At 46.9% G+C, this 1,764-nt stretch overlaps 1 protein-coding gene across 1 annotated transcript; it reads left to right on the top strand.

Annotated features, from left to right (window-relative positions):
- The first annotated feature begins 455 nt into the window (after positions 1 to 455).
- On the top strand, positions 456 to 1,506 carry LOC108377415 (uncharacterized). The gene has a single exon (XM_017633681.1). It carries the CDS (start codon positions 622 to 624, stop codon positions 1,201 to 1,203), a length of 582 nt encoding a protein of 193 aa, XP_017489170.1. The 5' UTR covers positions 456 to 621; the 3' UTR covers positions 1,204 to 1,506.
- Positions 1,507 to 1,764: the final 258 nt, after the last annotated feature.

Here is a 1,764-nt window from a genome sequence, read left to right as displayed (position 1 = left end):
AGCAGCGTTGGCCAAGCAATCGACACCCAGCTGATGGAAAGTTAATCATTCGATTGGTTGACCAGAAAGCTACAACAAAAAACATTAACATTTTCGCTTTCATTCTGTCAATTAACACGAATTTATCTGCTTAAACAGCGCCTCCGCGCCACGCGCGCTCCCAACTTCCCATCAAGAACTTTATAGTTGGGCTGACTGGCTTGCTAGCAAATGTTCGTCACGTCTTCTCATAAAATCAGCATAATTCTGAAATGCTGTCAGGCAGGTGGATAAGCGACGACTTTACCATAGGCGGCTGCTCCAAATAAGGATGCCCGCACCGCCACACAGTTCCTGTACGCTAAACTGTTAAGCGATTGGCACATGGACGTGCGCTCGAGGCAACAGCTCCGCGGCGGAGCAGCGTATAAAAGCAAAGTGCCCAATGGTTTTCGGTGTCAGTTCCCAGTGTTCGCACTGTCAGTCACACACAGACTATTCCTTCCTAAATTGCACAATTCGAATTAACACTATCGCGAAAGTTTGTATTTTGAAAAAAAAAAAAATTATCCTCGAAACATTAAACGAATCATAAAAACTTCTTCGCACTCCACTTTTGTGTTCGCAACAAAGCAAGGCAAAATGACTAAATTGCAAATTTTCGTACTCTGCGCCGCGCTAGCATTCATCGCCTGCATTGCCAGCAGCGAAGCGGAACCTCAGCAACGCGGCCAACGCGTCTACTATCGTCCTGCGGCTGCGCGCTACCAGCGTCCGCGCACCCGCTATCTTGCGCGCCAAGAGGAGGTTGCCGACGCCGTGCCCGAGGCACCAGCAGTCACCCCGTACCCCTCTGCCGATGAACTGAAACCGGCGGTGCCTTTCGATGAGGGCGCACCCGCAAACAATATACCCGACGAGGTATATGGCCCACCAGAGGCTAACCAGCCCGATGAGGTGTACGGCCCACCCGAGGTCGATGGCAACGAATTGCCCGCTGATTTGCCTGTCGCTGCCGATGATGTGCCCGCCGCTGATCCAGCTGCTGAGAGCTTCCCTGCGCCCTTGGACGAGCAGCAGGCTCGTTTGGTTGCTGCCCGTCGCGCTGCTGCACTGCGTCAGCGCCAGCAAAAGGCGGCCGCATATCGACAAGCTTTGGCAACACGCGCCGCTGCACGCCCGCTCAAGTACAAGGTTGTTGCTGCTGCTCCGCGCCGCCATTGAATTGCTGAATGCGCGCTGCTCGAATCTGAGTGCCGAAGAAGTGCTGCTAAAAAGTTATAAATTTTTGTAATTTTAAGAAAATTTTATCAACTTTTTAAGCTTAATTATAAAATGGAAACTTAAGAAAATCATTAAATACTATGTATGTATGTATGTGTGTAAACTAAGTAGCTGTTGCTCGTGCAGCACATCACAATCAATCTGAATGAAAAAAAGAGCCTAGAAACAGGGACACCGCTCAGTCGATAGTACGATGAAAGCATTAAGCTTTTGTAGATTAATTTTTTATTTTTGTTTTGTTAAATGTTTGATGAAAATAAAGATTTTCTTGCAAAAAAAAAAGTATATTTTCCCTTTTAGTCGATATATTTTTGTTATTAAGTGGATTTGAGGAATAGGCTCAGTGTCAAGAAGAAGACTAGAAGATGACTTAGAACTGAGCGCACTCATAAGACATCTGCGTATCTGGCTTAGATTAAAGTGAACAAAGCAAACCGTTATGTTTACAGGTTCTTTTTCGCGTTCTGGCGACAACCAAGATGACTTAGGTGAAGATGACTC

Source organism: Rhagoletis zephyria, unplaced genomic scaffold, assembly GCF_001687245.7.
Source record: "Rhagoletis zephyria isolate East Lansing unplaced genomic scaffold, Rhagoletis_zephyria_1.1 Rzeph_scaffold_12055, whole genome shotgun sequence".
Taxonomy (NCBI): domain Eukaryota; kingdom Metazoa; phylum Arthropoda; class Insecta; order Diptera; family Tephritidae; genus Rhagoletis; species Rhagoletis zephyria.
This window is presented reverse-complemented; position numbering and strand designations above follow the sequence as displayed.

What these genes read in the sequence shown, in the direction of transcription:
- LOC108377415 (XM_017633681.1), top strand. Translation starts at nt 622, where the DNA reads ATGACTAAATTGCAAATTTTCGTACTCTGCGCCGCGCTAGCATTCATC.